The sequence below is a fragment of the Stegostoma tigrinum genome, chromosome 18 (assembly GCF_030684315.1).
Source record: "Stegostoma tigrinum isolate sSteTig4 chromosome 18, sSteTig4.hap1, whole genome shotgun sequence".
NCBI classification, from domain to species: Eukaryota; Metazoa; Chordata; class Chondrichthyes; order Orectolobiformes; family Stegostomatidae; genus Stegostoma; species Stegostoma tigrinum.
This window is the reverse complement of record NC_081371.1, coordinates 57,169,156-57,188,651: the sequence shown is the minus strand read 5'-3', so window position 1 is coordinate 57,188,651 and position 19,496 is coordinate 57,169,156. Positions and strand designations below refer to the sequence as shown.

Genomic DNA, 19,496 nt, shown 5'->3' with positions numbered 1-19,496 from the left:
ACATCTGGCTCACTCTGCAGTGTCAGGAGGTAGCTTGGAGAAGACTGCAGGGCCACAGAATTGTTATGGTACACATGGAGACCATTCAGTCCATCATGCCCATTCTGGTTCTATTACCCAGTGCTAATTCCCTGCCTTTCCTCCACATCTCTGCTCATTATTTATGTCCAAATAATCACCAAATGCCTCCTTGAATGCCTTCCTTTCACCACATTTCCAGGCAGTGCATGCCAGACCCAAACTGGACGGGTCTGTGTTCTGACTGCAGGCACCAGGCTTTTGATTCCAAGGAGTTATACAAGGGTGGGGCAAGTTTGCGGGTTTGGGGGGCAGCATGATAGTGGCTAGGGATAGGTCAGGCACTAGGGAACAGTAACTGGAACTGTGATAACGGGAACTGCAGATGCTGGAGAACCCAAGATAATAAAGTGTGAAGCTGGATGAGCACAGCAGGCCAAGCAGCATCTCAGGAGCACAAAAGCTGACGTTTCAGGCCTAGACCCTTCATCAGAGAGGAGGATGGGGTGAGGGTTCTGGAATAAATAGGGAGAGAGGGGGAGGCGGACCGAAGATGGAGAGAAAAGAAGATAGGTGGAGAGGAGAGTATAGGTGGGGAGGTAGGGAGGGGATAGGTCTGTCCAGGGAAGACGGACAGGTAAGAGATTACAAGGGAGTTGCAGTAGGAGAGAGGTTCCCTGAGGTTGGTGTTCATCCAGCTTCACACTTTAGTAACTGGAACTGGTTGCCAGGGAAAGCTGGAGTGGGAAGTCTGGGGACTTAGTGGGGGAGGGTGTCATAGGTGGTGGGAGGGGGAACCAGAGACGAATCTGGTCATTGATGGCTGTCCAAGCAAACATAGTGGATTTTTCAGGCAAGTGAAACAGTGTTTACTTGCTGATCTTGTTTGCTGGCACAAACAGAAAGTAAAAACCATCAAATGACGTTGACTGGTCTCAGCAGTGTTGTATACTTCCAAGTGGACGTCTAGTATGACTAGAAAGTTCATTTCCAATTATTACTGTAATTTTTCCCTCTCAGGCTCAGTGTGGAAGACAGATTTTCTAAGGCCTGAGGAACCTTGCCTTCCAGTGTCAAATCGCAAGCTGTGAATAAAAATGAGGCATGTATGCTCTGTACCTGCCTCCTTGGCGTGGAAATCACCTGGCTCTCATCCTATCGCCATTAAAACTGAAGATGGACAGGTTTGAGGTGTGTTGCAACCACGATTCAGACTTTTAACACTGTATCCTATCCAACACAAACAAAATACTCCGAATTCCATGATACAAATCTGCTAATTTTCTTGACTAAAAGGACAAAATATCAGCCAAATGGAAAGTCTGTGTTATTTGTTGTTGCACAGCACAAGGATAATTGCTTGCTCTAATGAATTACATCGTAAAATCTGAGACTTTGTTCACATTGCAACAGAGAAAGACAGTGGGAGATAGACTTTTGTCTCAAACATTTAAGAGGCATTTAGACAGACACGTGTTTCAATGATATAACGTCTCATTCTTCTAAACTCCAGTGAGCACAGTCCGGACCTGTTTAATCTTTATTCATAAGACAATCCCTCCATACCTTCTCTGAACTGCCTGGAATGAAATATTTTCCTTAAAAAGGGGACAAAAACTGCTCATGGTACTCCGGATATGGTCTAACAAGTACCTTACAATGCAACATGCTGATATTCTCTCTGGATACAACTGGTAAAGACACACAGATTTACCCTCAGTGGTGGAGCACATGGCTTTCCTATTCTACATTGATTTCAGGCTAATGAAAATTGGCTTGATTTTAATCCCATCCCTTGGATTAACATGTGGTGAAGACGAAAAAAAATCTGAATGGGTGCTACTCTCTAAGGATAGCTCCTAAATTTGGTTGTCAATTGTCAATGTCGTGCATTTCAGAATAGTGACTTATTTATTAAAGGTACAGAGGAAATCTCCTCCTTGACACCGTCACAAGCAGAAGGTGGTAGATTTACTTTAATCATGAAATAGTAGCTGCGTCTGTTTTTTTAAAAACATTGTCTTGCATCTTATAATTACACTTACACTATGTGTTAAACTTAAACTAAAGACAAAAAATCCACAAATAGCTACAAAGCAATGATGCTGGAAGTGTCGACACCCCAAACAGTAAAGTGTTCACATTGACGGTAAAAGATAAAATGCGGTTCAATTTAAAGTTGAAATCTAGGTACAAGTCAGTATAGCGACCACACACACACAAAGCATATTGAGTACAATGTGAGAAAGTGTGAAATTGCTCATTTATAGCTGCAATAAAATAGAAACATGTCATCTAAATGGTGAGAGGTTGCAGAGCTCTGAGATGCAGAGAGCTCTGGGTGTTCTAGAACAAGAATTGAATAAGATTAGTATGCAGGTACAGCAAGTAATCAAGAAAACTCAGAATGCTTTCTTTTGTTGTGAGACAAATTGAAAACAAGAGTAGGAAGGTTATACAGGTGAGACCATATCTGGAATAATGTGTATTGTACTGTTCACCATAGTTACTGAATTATGCTAATTTGTCGGGAGCAATTCAGAGACTAATACCTGGAATAACTGGATTGCCTTATGAGGAAAGGCTACACAGGTGACCCTCTAGGGTTTAGAAGAGTCAGCGGTGACTTAATTGATATATGTAAGATCCTGAGTAGACTTGACTGGGTGATTGTAAAAGGATGTTTCCTCTTGTTGAAGAATCTAGAACTAGAGGATGCTGATTAAAAGTAAGGGTGGCCCAATTAAATCAGAGGTAAGGGAAAAATATTCTTTCAGAAGATTGTGAGTCTATCTTCCCCAAAAGGCAGCAGATGCAAAATATTTAATATTTTTAAGGCATAGATAGATTTTTATTGATCAAGGGGAAAAATTATCAGTGGTAAGCAGGAATGTAGAGTTGAGGTTGAAATCAGATCAGCCATGATATTACAGAATGGCAGAGCAAGCTCCAGGACTGTGTGGCCTGCTCTTGAACCTTGTTCATATGTTGAGTAATTTGTGATAATTTTCATTGGCAATTGTGAATGGGTCAGCTATTGGAGTCAATGAGAAGGCCGTTGTACAGTATTTCAGGCTGAAATGATGAGCTCGGAGATAGCAATTTTCAACAATCAGCCTCTTATTTTCTGCACTATTACCGTGTGAGTGTGTGTGTGTGTGTGTGTATATGTGTGTGTGTGTGTGTGTGTGTGTGTAGGATTGCTACAAGATAAAGGCATCCTGACAACTGTCATCAGTATTAGCCAAAAAAAGCTGGTGGTTGCCAGCACCAGCTGAATTTGTAAGAAAACAGCTAAATTTTAGGCAGGCTGGTTGTGAACTCACCTGGGTTAAAATAGAAAGAACGCTTTGAGAAAACACACAGGAAGGAAAATGTCAACCAAAAAGAGTATGCTTTTGAGGATATATTTGAAAAAATGCAGATGAAATATAAGCAAGTAGTTATTTGGTTTAACACCAAAGATTATCTTCAAACTCTGAGACTGTGGACTCTGTTCCCCCTCGGCAACTGGATCCTTGACTTTCTGACCAATAGACTGCAACCAGTAAGGAGAGGTGACAACACCTCTTCTGCAATAACCCACAACATTCGTGCCCTGCGAGGTTGGGTACTCAACTCCTTACTATATTCCTTTACACTCATGACCATGTGGCCACATCCTTCACCAAATTCATTTACAAATTTGATGACCCCACTGTAGTGGATCAGATCTCAAACAACAATGAGGTTGAGTCAGAAAGAAGATAGAGACCTTAGAGGCTCTTCTTCAATGTCAGCAAATAAAAAGGAGCTGATCATTGACTTCAGGAAGTGGAGTGATGGACACACTCCTGTTTGTATCAATGTTGCTGAGGTGGAGATGGTTGAGAGCTTCAAGTTCCTAGGAGTAACTATCACCAACAATCTGTTCTGGTCCACCCATGTTGATGCTATCATTAAGAAAGAACAGCAATGCCTATACTTTTCTGGAAGGCTAAGGAAATTCGGCATGTCCACAATCACTCTTACTGATTTTTATAGATGTACCATAAAAAGCATCCTATCCAGATGCATCACAGCTTGGTATGGCAACTGCTCTGCCTGAGACTACAAAAAACTACAGACAACTGCGAACACAGCCCAGTCCACCACAAAAACCAGCCTTCCTTCCACTGGCTCTGTCCATGCTTCCCACTGCCTTCAGAAAGCAGCCAACAAAATCAAGTCCGCGCTTACCCTGGTTATATTCTCTTCCACCCTCTTCAATCAGGCAGAAGGTACAAAAGTTTGAAAATATGTACCAATAGATTTAAGAACAGCTTCTTCCCCATTGTTATCAGATTTATAAATGGACCTCTCATTTCTTGAAGGTGGCTTTTCTTTGCACCTTCTCTGTAGCTGTAACATCGTATTCTGCATTCTGTTCTATTACGCTGGTGTACTTATGTGCGGTATTATTTATCTGGATAGCACCAAAACAATATCTTGATGCTTGTGACAATAACAAATCAAATCAATCAAAATCAAAACAAGTTAAATCCTTCAACCTGATCAAATATAGGCCCAAATAGGAGAAAAAAAAGTTTAAAAAAATTTAAGGAACAGAGGAGAAGTATTTAAAAAAGACAGAAGGGGCATTTTTTTTCACACAGCGTGGGTTGTGTGTGGGATGAGCTTCCAGATGAAGCTGTGGATGTGGGTACAGTTATAACATGTAAAAGACATTTAGATACGTACATGAATAAAAAATGTTTGGAGGAGATAGGCCAAGCGCAGGCATGTGGGATTAGTTTAGTTTGGGATTATGGTCAGCATAGACCGGATGGACCGAAGGGTCTGTTTCTGTGCTGTACGAATCTGTGACTATGAACAGGAAGGATGAGAGATCAAGTGATGCATCAAAATGTTAAAATTGCCAGAAAGAGTACCTATGGTGAAATGTAAAAAGGAGCAAGAGATACAATAAAACACAAAAATTTAAATATGTTAATAACAGACAAAGAATAATTGGGGCCCTTAAAAGCAATAAAGCTACAGAGCAGAAAAAGAAGAGGTATGTGCAAATATTACACTTTTAATGAGCACATGAGCAAGGAACAAGAGCAGGCCATTTGGCTTCTGAACCTGCAGCACCATCTTATTTTAACCTCATTCCTACATATCGCCCAATAATCTTTCTTTTGCTTGGTAAAAAAGATTCCATTTACCTCTGCCTTAACAATATTCAAAGATTCTGCATTGACTGCTTTTTGAGGAAGGGAATTCCAAGGGTTCACAAAACTCAGGGTTTTTTTTGATCCTCATCTCTGACTTAAATTAGTAACATCTTATTTTTAAATGATGACTTCTGGTTTTGGATTCTGCCAAAAACAGCACACATGCTTTCAAGATAATAAAATGTGAGGCTGGATGAACACAGCAGGCCAAGCAGCATCTCAGGAGCACAAAAGCTGACGTTTCGGGCCCAGACCCTTCATCAGAGAGGGGGATGGGGTGAGGGTTCTGGAATAAATAGGGAGAGAGGGGGAGGTGGACCGAAGATGGAGAAAGAAGAAGATAGGTGGAGAGGAGAGTATAGGTGGGGAGGTAAGGAGGGGACAGGTCAGTCCAGGGAAGACGGACAGGTCAAGGAGGTGGGATGAGGTCAGTAGGTATGAAATGGAGGTGCGGCTTGGGGTGGGAGGAAGGGATGTCTGAGAGGAAGAACAGGTTAGGAAGGCAGAGACAGGTTGGACTGGTTTTGGGATGCAGTGGGGGGAGGGGAAGAGCTGGGCTGGTTGTGTGATGCACTGGGGGGAGGGACGAACTGGGCTGGTTTTGGGATGCGGTGGGGGAAGGGTAGATTTTGAAGCTGGTGAAGTCCACATTGATACCATTGGGCTGCAGGGTTCCCAAGCGGAATATGAGATGCTGTTCCTGCAACCTTCGGGTGGCATCATTGTGGCACTGCAGGAGGCCCATGATAGACATGTTGTCTAAGGAATGGGAGGGGGAGTGGAAATGGTTTGCGACTGGGAGGTGCAGTTGTTTATCGCGAACCGAGCGGAGGTGTTCTGCAAAGCGGTCCCCAAGCTTTCAAGATCCATCTGGTCAACTCCCCTCAGGGTCTTATATGTTTCAACTAAATCCCCTCTGACTCTTCTAAACTCCAGAGCCTAGGCTGCCTAGCCTTTCCTCATGAGACAATCTGCTCATTTCAGGGATTAGTCTGGTAAATCTTCTCTGAACTACTTCCAATACATGAATATCTTTCCTTAAAATTAGTACTGATACCTTTTTTATGACACCTTCACCGCTGAAAATTGATAAGCCTTTTTTCAACAAAGATGCATCCACATGCCTTAAATTCCATGTAGAAAATAGAGATTCACAGATGAAACTATTGGTAAAACTGGGGCATTTGAATATTTATCAGATGAAAATCTGAAATACGTTCAGCAGGAAGCTTAGGCAATGCAGCCTGCAGGAAAGAAAGGTGTAAATTTTTATTGTTTATTAATTTAGATGATTATCTGATACAGTATTCCCATCATGGAGGGTTAATCATCCAAGGCACTGCCACAAAGAACCAAAATACATTCCCTGAAGGGCTGGCCCTCACTGGGAGCACTGATTTTTTGAATCAACTAGAACAGATGATTGGGAATTGCTGTCTTTACAATTAATTTAAAATATCAGGAACATAGGTCCAATTGTTCCCAACTCACACTAATATCTATCAAGAGAAAGGCACTGGGTTATTGTGGAAAATAACATTTACCATGATTGTAGACAATAATTCATGGATAACAAGAGTTAATAAAGGGAAACAACAAGTGCATTTGTTATTAATGGCACAGTTTTAGATAGGCAGTTTTATATTTTTATTCGTACATCATATTCTGCCCTGTTCCTTGTAATACTGACAAATAATTCTGATCAAGATACTAGAAACAGACAGTCTATGTTTGCAGGCTATATACATATTAATCTGCAAAATAAAGTTTAAGATTTAGTGGAACACTGCATTTGCATTTAAAACTGATGTGCACAATTTTGGAGGTAGTGTACACTGACATGGAGAGAGAAATGGTTGGCAGACAGGAAACAAACAGTAAGAACAAACTCGCCTTTTTCGGAATTTCAGCCAGTGAATAACAGCGTACCGCAAGGATCTGCACTTGGGTCCCAGCTGTTCTCGATACATATTAATTATTTAGATGTGAGAACTAAATGTACTATCTCCAAGTTTGTGGATGGCATAAAGCCGGTGAGAAGGTGAACTGTGACAAAAATGCAGAGATAGTTCAATGTGATTTGGACAAGATGAATAAATGGGCGAACACAAGGCAGATCAGGTATCATGTGGATAAATGTGTGGTTACTTGGTAGCAGAAAACAGGAAGACAAGAGTATTATCTGAATGGCAACAGATTGGGAAAGGGGGAGTTGTAAGAAGACCTGCTTGTCCTTGTATATCAGGCACTGAAAGTAAGCTTGCAGGTGCTGCAGGCAGTGACAAAGGTAAATGGTATGTTGGCCTTCAACAGTGAGAGGATTCAAGTACAGGAGTAGGGATCTATTTTTGCAACTGCATAGGTGTCAGTGAAACCACGCCGAGTGTGTTGTTTAAATCTCTATATCCAGTGACGATGTTCTGACTTTGGAGGGAGTGACACACTGGCTCACCAGGCCGATTCCTGGAATGGCAGCATTTACATGTGTGAAGAGAGACTGGATCGTCGGGATTATATTTATGGGAGTTTAAAAGAATGAGGGGGATCTGAAAGCAGCCTATACAATGTTAACATGATTACAGAGAGAAAATTTAGGAAGGATGTTCCCGATGACGGGGGAGTCCAGAACCTGTTTGGGGGGGCGGGGTGGTGGATGGTGCTGGTGGTATAGGCCATTTAGGCCTGAGTTGAGGAGAAAATTTTTCATCCAGAGAGTGATGAGCCTGCGAATTCCCTGTCACAGAAACTGGTTGAGGCCAGAAGGATGCGTGTTTTAAAGGAATTAGACGTAATTTGTAGTGCTTAAAGGATCAAAGGGTGTGGGGAGAAAGCAGGAACAAGTTTGGCAGAGTTGGATAACAAGCAATGATTATAAAGAATGGTACAGCAGGCTCAATGGCTGAATAGCCTACTCCTGCTCCTATTTTAATATTTCTATTTATAAAGATTTCTAGACATTTAATAGGTGAATATAAACATCTTGCATGGTAATTAAAGCTGATAACCATGAGCTATACATCCGTTTTGATATTAAAATGAGCTGCTTTAAAACAAACACTATACCAGAAGTATTGACTTGAATAACTGTCACAAAACCTAATAAGATACCGTGGGATGCCAATTTAGATCCTAGAATATAAATACATTGAAGCATTTTTCACAGTTCTGTCAGTAAGATTCTGCCTTCTGAGTTGTTACAGTGAAATCACAGATGGGAGCTGTTTGAACATTAAGAGGGGAACTGGCTCAACATTAGATTCAGCAAAAGGAAGTGGTAATAATATGGAAATTGTCAAAGATAGTCATGGGATCCTCAATACATCAGAATAGATAGGCTAAACAGCCTTTTTCACCACCTTCATTCTTAAAACAATAACAGATATGCGTAGGTGACCTGAAGGCATTTGCTCTACCAAGGGCCTAGACACTATGGTAAGTTTAAAGAGATAAACCTTTGTTTAATCCCCCATAATTCTTGAAGGAGAATTAACAGCTAGTCTGCAGGTAGCCAAGTGTGTTCAAGGTCAGTTATGATAATGTGTTGGCAAGCTCTGAATGCAGGCTTTCACTTTCTCCATAAATAGCAAGATGTGTTGTTTGTTTTACGTACTTCATCATGATAAAAGCTTGAGTGGACTTTCCGGCTTTGGATTTAATGTTACTTATTAAGATGCTCAACATTCAAATAATTTAGATTCATCAATCTTCATTTGTTTCTTATATGTGTCTTGACAACTCTATCATCTGCTAAGCAATTTACTGATTAAATCAGCATCTCTGGAACAGTTCAGTAAATTTCAAGTACCACTTCTCATTAAAATATTCAGAAATTAAATGAATGGAATACTGTCTATTAAATTAAAACTTAACCTTCACACATGTTTTAAATTATTTCACTTTACTAGGATTACCTGTGATATGCTGTGGCATAATTCAGCAAATTGGATTGCCATGTGTTGACTGGCCTTCACACAGTTCAAAGATGCCTTGTTGTAATTCATCATGAGAAAGAAAAGCTGCCATACTTTGTCAGCAGACTCTACACCTGAGACATTTAGTGTATCCACACCCAAGATGGTTCTCGATCCTGAGCAGACGGAATCGCCCCCAAAACATCACAGGTTTTCCAACCATATGCAGGACCAGCAAGCAAGCAATTGTTTGCGCAGAGCTGTGAATGCAATGTGCTTGATCTACACAGCACCTCAAAATGCATTCTGAAAATTTCAGATACAGTTTGTGACTTAAAGCCATGGTATCAAAAAATATAAAACTTGCCAATGAGCAAACGTTATCAATCACAAAAAAATACAATAACCTCTTCACCAAACAACAAAGTAATGCTGTGAGTTGAGGGTTTGAACAGATCATGTTTCTTTCTGATTGTACTAAAATAATAGGAACTGTTAATTTGATCATCCAAAGGAATGAAGGACAACAATTACATTTGATACTTACACAAATGGTACAATCCCTGTATTGGCCATTGCATACGACAAGCCTAAGAGCCCAGTGCCAATGATAGCATTGCTCAGGTTAAACACAGACATATACATGGAAGTTGATCCTGCATACTGAAGAAAACAGAGAGAGCATTAATGTGTCAGAGATAATGGGAACTGCAGGTGCTGGAGAATCCAAGATAACAAAATGTGAGGCTGGATGAACACAGCAGGCCAATTGGACCGCATCCCTAAACCAGCCCAGTTCGTCCCCTCCCCCCACTGCACCACACAACCAGCCCAGCTCTTCCCCCCACCCACTGCATCCCAAAACCAGTCCAACCTGTCTCTGCCTCCCTAACCTGTTCTTCCTCTCACCCATCCCTTCCTCCCACCCCAAGCCGCACCTCCATCTCCTACCTACTAACCTCATCCCACCTCCTTGACCTGTCCGTCTTCCCTGGACTGACCTATCCCCTCCCTACCTCCCCACCTATACTCTCCTCTCCACCTATCTTCTTTTCTCTCCATCTTCGGTCCGCCTGCCCCTCTCTCCCTATTTATTCCAGAACCATCACCCCATCCCCCTCTCTGATGAAGGGTCTAGGCCCGAAACGTCAGCTTTTGTGCTCCTGCGATGCTGCTTGGCCTACTGTGTTCATCCAGCCTCACATTTTGTTATTGAGCATTAATGTGACTTTGTCTAACAAATAGGATTTGGCTCAACAAGCCTCTCATGTATAAACTGACACAATTACATCTTAAATTTTAATTTTAAACATTGTAAATTACATGAAATGTAACTAAATTATTAAAGCAAACTGAACATTCTAGTGTAGGTTCAGTGTAATATCTCAACTAAATATTTGATTTGCATGAAGGGTTAATCCATCTTCTGTTGCATGATACATAATTTATAAAGAACATGCTATAACCTCTATTTGTTTACATATGTGAACAATTTACAGAACAATGAAAAGGATTCAGAAACTAACTTTAGCACTAGGGCAACATTTTTTGTGTGTTTTATAAGATAGCTAGCAATTACAATGTTCACTGTTCTATGTGAATTTGGATTGTTAATTGTATTAGGTCTTACCGATCACAGTTGAGGATTTTTTAAAGTCTGTGCTGCTGGAAGGGTGCTTTAGCTGGTGGCAGTGCAAAGGTCTGCATGACTCAAGATTTCAAGATCAGTAAAAGAAGTGAGCAGAATATCAATAACTCTGCATTCCCCATTCATCTACAGAGGCTCCTCCACTCTGGATCATCTACACAATTCTCCCATACTTTGATTGCATGCAGAGTTCTCCTACCCCTCAAATATCTTCAGATTCTCCCACTCACTGGATCAAGGAAAGAATCTCGCCATTCTGCAATAATGTAGAAATTCTGCTCCTACATTCCAATTAAGTGCAGAGTCTCACCTTCGTAAACATGTACAGCATCTCCCTCACACCCCTCTGCTGGATCATTTACAAATTGTCCCATTCACTGCCAGGTCCCTTACTAACAGGGGAGTGTTCAAACATGATTCCTCCCGTGATCTCCTAACCCTTGTCATGACCAGGTGGTTAATCCGATCTGATTGTCGGACAGGACTCTTGGTTCCTTTGTTGAAATAATACCTCAGTGTTAAGAACGGCAATGTTTCCACATCCTTAGCACCATGTGAGTTAATGAGCAGGCCATAAAACAGGGTGGTACAGTGGTTAGCCCTGCTACCTCACAGAACCAGGGACCTAGGTTCAATCCTAACCTCGGGTGACTATGTGTGGAATTTGCATATTTCCCTTGTGTCTATGTGGATTTCCTTGGTGTACTCTGGCGTTCTCCCTTAGACGAAAGATGTGCAGATGAGGTGGATTGGTCATGCAAGATTGCCTTGCAGCATCCATGGATGTGCAGGTTAGATGGGTTAGCCAAGGTAAGTATGGTGATTGGATCTGAGTAGGATGCTCTTTGGAGGGTTGGTATGGACTCAATGAGCAGAATAGCCACTTTCCAAACTATAGGGATTCTGTGACACCCATATTGCTTGTCCAGGGCTCTGCATTGTGTTGTGTAAAGTAATGGCTCTGAAGGGGTTACTGTTCATGTTACACTGGATCCACCCATTTGACTGTTGTCACACACAGTCTGTGAGCATCTACCCGTACCAGCTCCCTAAGGTCCTGGTAATTATTCCTGACCAAATATTGTACTTCTTGCTATCATTCAATAAACCTAATCAACTCCTAACAGTGCCTCTTTGTTTGATACTTGTTTCTTTTTGCAAAAATATACTTTATTCATAAATTATCCATAAATAAATACAAAGGGTCCAAACAGTTGAATCCAGACTTTACAGAAAATCCAGTGGAATTCTGCCATTCCTCGTTATAGCATTAATCCAGTTGCAGCAAAGCAAGGCATTTTATAAATATGGAAGGAAACTGTTTACATTACCACTAAGGCTATGAGTTTGTTGAAAAAAGAACATAACAGGCCCCCATTATATGTTGGCAGAAAGGCCCTAGAAGGCAATCTTTTCCCACTGCACCTGAGCAGCAGCTGTCCCGAGCTTTAATACGATTCTCAGCATGGAACTTGACCTTGGAATGGGGCAGTCTGCAACACTCTTCACGTGGGAAGACCAACAAGTTTCAAGCAGACTAATATCCTCTACCATTAATCACTAGATAGACCCAAGACAAAGCAAAGATAAAGGTGGGAGCACAGTACCTCAAACAACCCTTATCCAGTACCACAGGTAGAAGTGGCAAATACTGACAAGTGATCATCTGGGAAAATACCACAGATTACTAGTCCGGTAATATAACTGCAATACAACCATTCCCTTAAGGAATATCTATGTCACTACTGCCTGACTTTGCAACCTCCCCTTTGGAGGTGGCAAATGTGTTCCGACACCCTGTTTTCGAGATCATTGGCTACTTACATTTTCCTTCTTTCCTTCATCACTGCTTGTATGGTACACTGTACGTTCAAAATCAGCGTTATCACATTTTCTGGAACACCAAAATAAAAAGATCACTTAAATCCATGTTCTATTACACAATGTGATCTTTTAACAGCCCTAATTATCAGTTAAACTGCATTTTAGATGTCCCTAAATGATTGCAAATGACATAATATAACACTGAACTTGGACAAATCCTTTAATCTTTTCAAAAGGGAACTGGCAATTCTAACATAACATACTAAATCATATACCACGGTGTTTTAAATCACTGTTTTAAAACTCTAATAAGAAAACATAACTGAAAAAGATGCAACATACGTCCTCCATAATGGGGGTTACTCGGGGGTGGTGGGGGGGGGTGATGGCCTAGTGGTGTTATCACTGGACTGCTAATCCAGAGACACAGGTAATGTTCTGCGGGGACCTGGGTTCAAATCCTATCATGGTAAACAGTGGAACTTGAATTCAATAAAACTCTGGAAAGAAGACTCCAGAGTCTAATTGTGACATTGCTGATTGTTGATTGTTGGGGGGTGGGAATCTACCTGGCTCACTAATATCCTTTAGGGAAGGAAACTGCCATCCTTGCCCAGTCTGGCCTCGATGTGACTCCAGACCCACAACAATATGGTTGACTCTGAACTTCTATTTGGTCAATAAATGCTGACTAGCCAACAGTACCCTCATCCCATGAATGAATTAAAAAATCCAACTCTCTGAATATTAATTAGCTTAGCATCGTTGTTAGGTAGAAACAAATAACTTGAGAATTCTCATTCCATAATAAACAAAGCAATTCTGTTAAAAATGATTAAGTCAGTATCCATGTTATGAAACTAACTTTTCTGAGAATCTAGAGCAGTACAATTTTGAATAACTGGTGCTTTCTTTTCAATAAAATTAATTTGATATCTGATATGAATATTATTAGACAAATTATAAATAGAATTGGCAACAATGATCAAATCATGTGAAGACATTAGCAATTATGTCGCATATAAAGAGTAGATGATAAATATGTACCTTTGCAGTCCACCCAGTGTAGAGTCATTGATTTTGGAGCCACCTTTAGATTCCAGGTTATCCATTCCAACGTCCAGTTCAGCCTTTGGAAAACTGCAGATGTCTGACCAAAAATTTTCAATTTGGTCTTGCAGTTACTTCAATCTGTTCAGACTAACACATGACAGCATTAATCAGTGAAAGGAGAAACAGCACATTTAAAAGAAATGCGTCATCTCTTGGCTAGTCAGAGTAAGATCAAACTTTCTATTAATAATCTGTTTTCTTCTGTGTAATAAATGAAAATAACAGTGGAACAGAACTTCAGTTAAAGACTCAGAAGACAAGAAACCCAAAATTAACATTTGACTAAATCACTCTGGTTTGCTGGAATGTGCAGATGATTCTCTGCAGCAGAATATCCTCTTAGGAAGAGAGATGAGGAACAGCCGACAACACATTCGTACAACTGTTAAACATATAGGTTAGGAGCATCTATTCTGTATACTTGCTGAATGACAATTTTGCTGAATGTAAGAACTGCAAAGGATTTAACAAAAATGTTCAGCATTTCAAAGAACAATGTGCAGAGATTACATTGAAATAAACTGCGTCCAGTTCTGGGCGCCCTATTATAGGAAAGATGTGGATGCTTTGGAGAGGGTTCAGAGGAGGTTTACGAGGATGCTGCCTGGACTGGAGGGCTTATCTTATGAAGAGAGGTTGACTGAGCTTGGTCTCTTTTCATTGGAGAAAAGGAGGAGGAGAGGGGACCTAATTGAGGTATACAAGATAATGAGAGGCATAGATAGAGTTGATAGCCAGAGACTATTTCCCAGGGCAGAAATGGCTAGCACGAGGGGTCATAGTTTTAAGCTGGTTGGTGGAAAGTATCGAGGGGATGTCAGAGGCAGGTTCTTTACGCAGAGAGTTGTGAGAGCATGGAATGCGTTGCCAGCAGCAGTTGTGGAAGCAAGGTCATTGGGGTCATTTAAGAGACTGCTGGACATGTATATGGTCACAGAAATTTGAGGGTGCATACATGAGGATCAATGGTCGGCACAACATTGTGGGCTGAAGGGCCTGTTCTGTGCTGTACTGTTCTATGTTCTATGTTCTATAATAAACCTGTTTATTGTTTCCTTTTAATTCGGGCAAATGCCTAGAAATTTTCAGAAAAGAAAAGCATCAATTTAGTCACTCAAAAGCAGAAACTGAAGTGGACCAGGCACACAGCTACAGCGGCCACAACAGCAGTTCAGAGGATGAGTATTCCCCAGTAATTTACTCATCTCCTGCCTCCCCAGTATCTGTCCATCATGTACAAGGCATAAGTCAGACGTATAGTGAGATACATTCCTGCCTTGATGGGTGCAGCTCTAATAACACTCACAAAGCTTAACATCTCCCAGTACAAAGCAGCCTGTTTGATTGAAACCCCATTCATTACTTTATACCCTCTCCATCATCACTGACCATGTGTACTATCTACAAGATGCACTGCAGCAACTCAGTGAAGCTCCTCTGATTGCATCTCTCAAACCCATTCTCTCTTAACAGAGAAGGGCAAAGGCAAAGGATGCTTGGAACACCACCACCTGCAATTTTCACCTCTGATTCGTACCCACATTCTGATTTGAAAATTTATTAGCATTCCTCCACTGTCACTGGATCAAAACCTTCAAAATCCCTAACTAACAGCTCCATTGAAGCATTATTACCATATTGAGAGCAGCAGTTCAACAAGGTGGCTCATCGCCATTTTATCAAAGGCAATTCAAGATGAAGTATAAACACTGGCTTTGCCTGCAATACCCACATTCCACTGATGAATACAAAATAATCACTTGTACTCGACTTGAATCCACATGTAAAACTTCACCAGAAAAAGAAACACGGAGTTAATGGGCTGGAGAACAGGTCAAGCAGTTGATATCTTCAGTAAGGGAAACAAAGCTAAGGAAGTCTTGGACCAACTAACTTAATATCAGTGTTAGAAGGTAAATTAGAAAAATATCAGTTAGCAAAACACTTCAAGAAGGACAAAATCAAATACAATGGATTTCCCAAAAGAAATGTAATGTTTATTGAAGCCTACTGAATTATTTGAAGAAATAACATGAAGAAGGACAATACAGTGGTGTGGTACATAAGGCTTTTCAGAGAGAATTTGATAAGGTGCAATGAGAGAAATGAATGACAAAGATCAGGGTGTGTGGACTCAGGTACACTTTTTGTGTATGTGGCATAATGAGGTAATTTTCCATATTGTCAGGTAGGTCATAGAATCCCTACAGTGTGGAATCAGGCCATTCAGCTCAACAGGTCCACACCGCCCCTCTGAACAGCATCCCACCCAGACCCATTCCCCTACATTTCCCATGTCTAACCCACCTAACGTAAATATCCTTGGGCACTGTGGGCAATTTAGCATGGCCAATCCATCTAGCTGCACACCTTTGAACTGTGGGAGGAAGCCGGAGCACCCGGAGGAAACCCACGAAGACACAGGGGAGAATGTGCAAACTCCACGCAGACTGTCTCCCAAGACTGAAACTGTACCCAGGTGAGGCAGCAGTGCTAGCCACTGAGCCACCATGTCACTCCAAATACAGTGTTGTAACGGTACTGGGAGAGCTTGATTAGGGGAGTGGCAGGTTCTGGAGCACAAGTCCTCAAAAATGTAGAAGCTCCTCACTGGGACAGCTCTGCAGGTTGTCCCAGATTGCTGGCACTTGGAGGACCATCACAGACCAGTTACTTGCTCAGCTCCGAGCAGGAGAGGTGGGGTTGGCAATCAGGGACTTTGTCACCCTGCACAGGGAGGGGCAGGAGCAGACCTAACAGATTGACCATGGTCCATCTTCTTCAACAAACTGACCCAAACAGCCCCAGGCATGAAATGGCCAAACCACTGACCAATAGCTGTACATCACCCTGACTATGTTAGCCCTAGCCCACCCCAGCCATCAGACTGGCTGTTATAGACCTATAGGACTGGCTGTGAGTCAGTACCCAGACTGCAAAGGCAAAGTGCCCGTGAACCAGAACACACAGCCGAACACCTTGGATTGGTATGGGAGGTGACCCTCAACATAAAGCCAGGAACCGCCGACTCACAGATGCCTCCATTCATTTCGGTGAGGATTACTGCGAGAAGAGTAAAAAGCATTCCACTTGATTAGGACCTTGAACATCCACTCCCTCCAACACTGACATTCAGTAGCAGCTGTGTGGACTGTATCTGCAAGATGCATTGCAGAAAATCTCCAAAGACAGTACCTTCCAAAACCTAAACCTCTACCATCCAGATTGAAATGTGAATAAAAATGGATAGTGTTCCTATGCAGGCAACGGCACTGTGATTGCTCAAATTTTTTTTTCTATTTGCAGTATGTCAAAACCACTGCCGTGTTTCATTTTATTATACAAAGACATATTCTGGCCTCCGAGCCATTAAACTTCAATAGATATTACAGCTAAACACCAATTCTCAGCACAGCATATGAAATGTAGAACACATGCTTCACTGTAGACAATGTAACAATGGCATGGCAACCTGTAGACCCATAGCCAAAACAAAACGTTGCTATGGTACAGGTGTCTCATCCATTCCTTCATTCAAGTCTCCACTGATTCAATTTAGCCTGTTATTTAGATTTATGCATCTTAATTGATGCATTACTGGTCATCGGGCAGTCCATTGAAAGATTCACAAATATTTGTGACAATGACATTTATATTAGCCCATTCCATATTTCACATTTGCTTATCAAAACAAACAATATTGTAATGTTAAACTTTAGTTAAAAAAGGTGGATTTACCAATCAAAAACATTATATGCAAATAACATAAACATTGCTAAACACAGATTGCTGTAGCAACTCAGCAGGTCTAGCAAGCACCTGTGGAGAGAGAAACAGTTAGTGTTTTGAGTCTGATGTGACTCTCAATCCTGAAGAAGTCATACCAGAATTGAAATGTTAAGTCTGTTTCTCATTTCACACGTGTTAGACTGGTCAACTTCTCTGGCATTCTGTTTGTTTCAGAGGATTTTGCTTTCATTTGAATTACATCCAATGTGAAGCTGGGAGGAGAGAAATTATAGACCTAAAACTGAAATTGAGATTTTAATTAGGAAGGGGGACTAATGTAAGCAAAGCTAAAATTGAAACTGGTGATGAGGTGTGAATATTTAGAGATGTTGGCACTGCAGTATGAATAATGCTACTGGAAAGTTACTCAGTTTAATAATGCCACTACATAATAGATTGCTATGGTTATTCGCTATAAACAAATAGGTATGGTTATAAAGTCTGTATTCAAAATGTGACTATAATACCGTATCACCACTACTCTAACCAATCATGTGACTAATTTGTTTCCTAATGTAACAATCTAAAATTAGCAACAATCTCAAGATGAACTCATTCATTTGCTCCATTTAAACGCTGCAAAGCATAGCTTCCCCGCTGTCAGGGGCCAGCACCTTGTTTTGGAAATTTCTCTCCCCTATCGGCGCTGGGGTTTTTCAGCCGTCACATACTAACGTGGAACAGGAAGATACATCACTGAAATTTTCATCTGCACCCTGCTGAGCCCCACGTCACATGGCAACCTGCATAAGTTTAGCTTTGCTTACTTTCGTCCGCCCACATATCTAAGTCTTTGAATCTCAGCTTTCTCGTCCCCTAAATTCACAATGTTTACGTCTATTGGCGATAACAGTTCTGAACAGTAAATCTACTGATGACTCTTTTATTAAAGTTGAACATTACAATCTTGTTTGTTTTGGTAAGCAAAACTGAAATATGCATAGACTAAAGTAAATGTCATAATTACATATATAAATCTCTAATTCCACTTCTGATAGGCAGTCTAAAATAAATGTCATAATTACAAATATACATAAATTTCTAAATGCAATATTTGATGGGTAGTAATGCTTCAATGGAGACATTAAATGTAAATAACATGATAAATTGAATCAGTTTAGACTGAAATGCAGGGATAAAGTGGGATATTTGTACTGTGGAAACATTTAAACTGTAGCGGTGCACTTCGTCAATGACAATGACCCACACTTCATATGCTATTCATAGCTGAGACGTTGTGTGTGGCTGTGATACTCATTGCTGTTTAATGGTTTGGAAGCAAATTCAGTGTCTCGGAAAGTCAGAGGATTGCCCGATAAGAACAAACATTTCCACTCTACTCTTGTATGAGAGGTCAGTTAGCTGGACAGCTGGTTAGCAACACAGAGTGATTCCAACAGTGCAGGTTTGATTCCCACACTAGCTGATGCCACTCAGATGGACTCTCTTTTTCAACCTCTCCCCTTGGCCGACGTGAAATCATTGCCAATCATTACCCTCTAATGACAGAACACTCTTATGGTTCAGTAAGTCTATGGCAACTTTACTTTTTACTTCTGTGAAACTATAATATGCAAGCTCTGCAGGGAAATTCCACATCAATAATAAATGGGTGGAAATGATAACTTTTGCAACAGAAAAAAAGCAAAACGATAATATTTTGTTTGGCATTCTATACAATTTAAAGTAATAAATGAAAACTCTGTGCTAATGGGAGCCTTTTATCAATATTCGTTGAGTGTTTTCCCCTTGTAATATAAAGATAAATTATCTGTGTGTGTGGCGTCTGGCCAGATGTTTGCTCATTTGGTCTTGACTAAATTAAGGCAGCAAACATCGGAAAGACTTGTGTGAGCATCTGGTCCAGATCAAAAATGATATAATAATATTATAATACCACTAGATCGTACTGTTGTATGATCGTAAATCAAACATGACCTCCTGACTCTCACACTCCCACCAATGTAAGTCACTCACAGGAGGGAATTTTCAGAC

The 19,496-nt window shown here is 40.9% G+C and overlaps 1 protein-coding gene across 1 annotated transcript in view; it reads right to left on the bottom strand.

The window, feature by feature from the left end:
• The window catches only part of LOC125460876 (sodium-coupled neutral amino acid symporter 1-like), a 69,438-nt gene that overhangs the window by 34,482 nt on the left and 15,460 nt on the right, over positions 1-19,496 (bottom strand). Inside the window, exons 2-4 of the mRNA XM_048549037.1 lie at positions 13,647-13,799; positions 12,600-12,669; positions 9,675-9,790 (exon numbers count right to left, since the gene is read on the bottom strand). Coding sequence (XP_048404994.1) covers positions 9,675-9,790; positions 12,600-12,669; positions 13,647-13,711 — 251 coding nt within the window. The 5' untranslated portion in view covers positions 13,712-13,799. The remainder of the gene's footprint in view (positions 1-9,674; positions 9,791-12,599; positions 12,670-13,646; positions 13,800-19,496) is intronic.